The sequence below is a fragment of the Aphanomyces invadans genome (genome assembly GCF_000520115.1).
Source record: "Aphanomyces invadans strain NJM9701 unplaced genomic scaffold supercont1.50, whole genome shotgun sequence".
NCBI lineage: Eukaryota > Oomycota > Saprolegniomycetes > Saprolegniales > Verrucalvaceae > Aphanomyces > Aphanomyces invadans.
This window is the reverse complement of record NW_008580195.1, coordinates 162,562-165,738: the sequence shown is the minus strand read 5'-3', so window position 1 is coordinate 165,738 and position 3,177 is coordinate 162,562. Positions and strand designations below refer to the sequence as shown.

At 60.4% G+C, this 3,177-nt stretch overlaps 1 protein-coding gene across 1 annotated transcript; it reads right to left on the bottom strand.

The window, feature by feature from the left end:
* H310_13350 (hypothetical protein) lies at positions 1 to 3,177 on the bottom strand. The gene has a single exon (XM_008880821.1). The coding sequence runs from the start codon at positions 3,122 to 3,124 to the stop codon at positions 68 to 70; it is 3,057 nt and encodes a 1,018-aa protein (XP_008879043.1). The 5' UTR covers positions 3,125 to 3,177; the 3' UTR covers positions 1 to 67.

Sequence of the window (3,177 nt, the reverse complement as noted above, 5' to 3'; positions counted from 1 at the left end):
TTATCCTTCGTGTTAACATGCAATTAGATCGAGTAAAAAATGCAATACGCAATGCCGGGTGTGTCGACTAGGCCAAGAGTTGCATGTACGCGTCGTCCATTTCGACGGCGGCGGTCGACGCGCGCTGCTTGGACGAGACAGCTGCCACGACGGCGACGGCCGCGAGGAACCCGCCGGCCACAAGCAACTCGCGGACGTACGCTTGGGCGCTGTCGACCATGGATGCCGCGCCAACGAACGACGCGGTGTAGTAATACTTGGACGATTTGGAGTCGGTGCAGAGACCGGTCGAGAAGTCGCCCGGCAGCTTCTGGCACGTAAAGGTCCCGTCAGGGGACTTGCGCGAGTCCCCCCGCGAGTCCCCCCGGTCAGAGCCTTTGATGTTGCAGCACTGGAGGTCGGACGTTGTCTCGACGTAAATCGTCTTGGCTGCGTTCGCTTCTGTCGACGGGCCGTCGGGGTAGACGAGCGCGCCACGGCACGCCTGGAACGGCGCGGGCTGGCGCTTCTTGACGTCGCTGTACCACGACACAACGTTGCACACGTCTTTAATGAACCGGCCTTGGTCGATCGGGTGCTCGGCGTTCCACCGCGGGTGGTCGCAGTTCTGGATCAGAATCGTCTTCGATCGGGTCTTCTTGAGCGGCAGCGCGTCCGACTTGGCCGCGTTCGACTTGAAGTTGAACTCGCACGTGACCGTGACTTCGGTCACATCGATGTTTTGCATCTTGATCGCGACTTCCTTTTCAAAAGCGATTTGGTCGGCGCCGCGGTTGATCGTGTTCAAGAACTGCGCCGCAGACTTGGAGTTGCGGTACTTCCACGTGCATTGGAGGCCGAGGAATTGCCACTTGATGCGGACTTCTGGGGCCGGCACAGGAGCCGGCACAACGTCCGGGTTCGTCCCGTCGCCGCACCAGTAAAACTGGTCCTTCTCCGGCTTGTTGTTGGCAATGTTGGCGAGGCAGGTGTCTTTGGTCCCGTCATCGGCCTGGCACTCGTACTCGGTTGGCGCCGTCGGCGACACATGCGATGTGCTGCACCCCTTGCAAACCCGTCCTTTGCATGCCGGAGTCGTGCACTTGCACTGCTTGGCGAACGGCTTGACGTATTTTGTGTTGGTGACCTTGTCCTCGTCGTCGAATGCCTCGAGCAGAACTTGAGCCGCGAGATTGTGCGAGTCGACCTCACCAAGTGGTGGCTCGTGCTCGCCGCCCTCGCCGCAGTACACGAACCGGTTGCCTTCCTGGCGAATGCGATCTGCGCACGACTCTTCGCTGGAGCTGGTGTCGCAGCTCGCGTAGTGCCACCAGCACCCGTTCGAGCACATCTGCTTCTCGTTCTTTGCGTCCTTGTACTCGCACACCTTGTACGAACCCTTCGTCACGGGGTCGATCGGAATCGTTGGCTTGGCATCCGATGGGTTGAGCATGCTCAAATACGTGTCGCACTTGGGGTCGAACTTGAACTTGCACACGCGAAAGTCGGTGTGTTCGACATTACACTTGCCCGCACCGCAGTCCCACATGGAGTACCACCAGTCATCGATGCGGACGACCTCGTGGCGATGGACGTAGACATTCCACGTGATGTCGCCGAGCTTGCCGCAAGCCGTGAACGCTTCGAAGATGAGCTCTGTCTTGAAACGGGGGAACGTCAGGACGACCGACGGGTCCTTGAGGTCGCCGTTTTCGATCACATGCCACGCCCCGGCGGCCGTGTTCTTGACGCGCCAGAACACGATCGGGGCCGCGGACGTCGTGCGGCCATTTAGAAGCGCGGCCACGGCCGGGTTTGGGTTCAGCGTCGCGTCGAGCTCGAACAGGTCGCTCACTTTGACTTGGAGCTGGCTCGTGCAAAACGTGGCAAAGTCGGGGGCGGTGCTATCGCACGACACGTCAAAGTGCAGTTCCTTCTTGACCGTGTCGGTCGGCGGCGGGTAGTTGGAGCCCGGGAACACAGCCGCGGGGTCTTGGATCGGGACCTTGGCCGGCGCCGCCTTGAGCTTGACGCTGAACGACGAGACCAAGTCGGTGGACCGGGCCGTCACTTGCTGGACAAACGCACACGCTTCGGTCGACTCGCCGTCGCATATTGGTTTGGGAGGGAATATAGTGTAGTCGACGTCGCAGTTAAACGCCGTGTAGATTTCCTTGAGCGCGAGGTCGTACTTGCACGACCGTGCGCATGTATGCACGTCGGGGATGTCCGACGACGCGGTGAAGACGGACGTGGTTAGCTTGGCCCATTCGTTGTTGGTGAGCGGCGCGCCCATGCACGTCGTCCACCCGTCGAGGGGATCCTCGACCTCTGTGCCCGAGAAGCTCTCGCGCGCCGACTCGAGGCTGAAAAAGTCGGTGCGCGTCAGTCCGACGTCGTCGCACCGAACGTTGCTGCACTTGTTGTTGGTCGCCTTTTGACGATATGCGATGAGCTGCTGCACTGGCGGCAGGAGGTTCTTGAGGGTTGTGTCCGCGTATCCCACGACGTTGGTGTTCGTGCACGTCTTGCCGCCCGGGCCACCGCGGGGTCGGTACATATCTGTTACGGACAAGCATGCCGAGCACTCGGACGACTCGACCCCGTTGAAGTCGTACGCAACGAGGGTCATCCAATACAGGCCCACCGAGTGTTTGATCGACTTGTACAAGATCGACGCGCCGTCCCGCTCGAAGGTTTCAAAATCGTAGATCTTCGGGTCGAAGTTGGTAAAGCCATTCCCCGTCAAGTCGTACGCGGCATCCACAGTGATGTGGGGCTTGGCGTCCGAGTCCATGACGTGCTTGGGGTCTGTGTCGTAGTGGTAGCTGCTTCGCGGGAACGGGTACGCCAGCACCTTGCCGTACTCGAACACGTTGTCGAAGCATTGCTCCCTGTTTTCTTCGCCTTCGTTGGTTGCCTTGTCGACCTTATAGTTGAACCGGTTCCAGATGCACCTCCTGTAGTTGTCAGGGCGGGTCGGAGGAGGCTCGACGTCTGGCACGACGTCGTACGACGACTCGGCCAGCGCGACGCGGTCGGCGAGAAGCTCTGCGGCCGTCCCGCCCGACACCCATTCGATGGACGCGAGCGTGTGGTGGAGCGTCCCCACCGTCACCAAACCAGGCACAAGGAGGCGGTGCATTCGTCAACGCGAAATTGAGACTGACTGGATAACCAAGCCTCCTGTGAAGACCC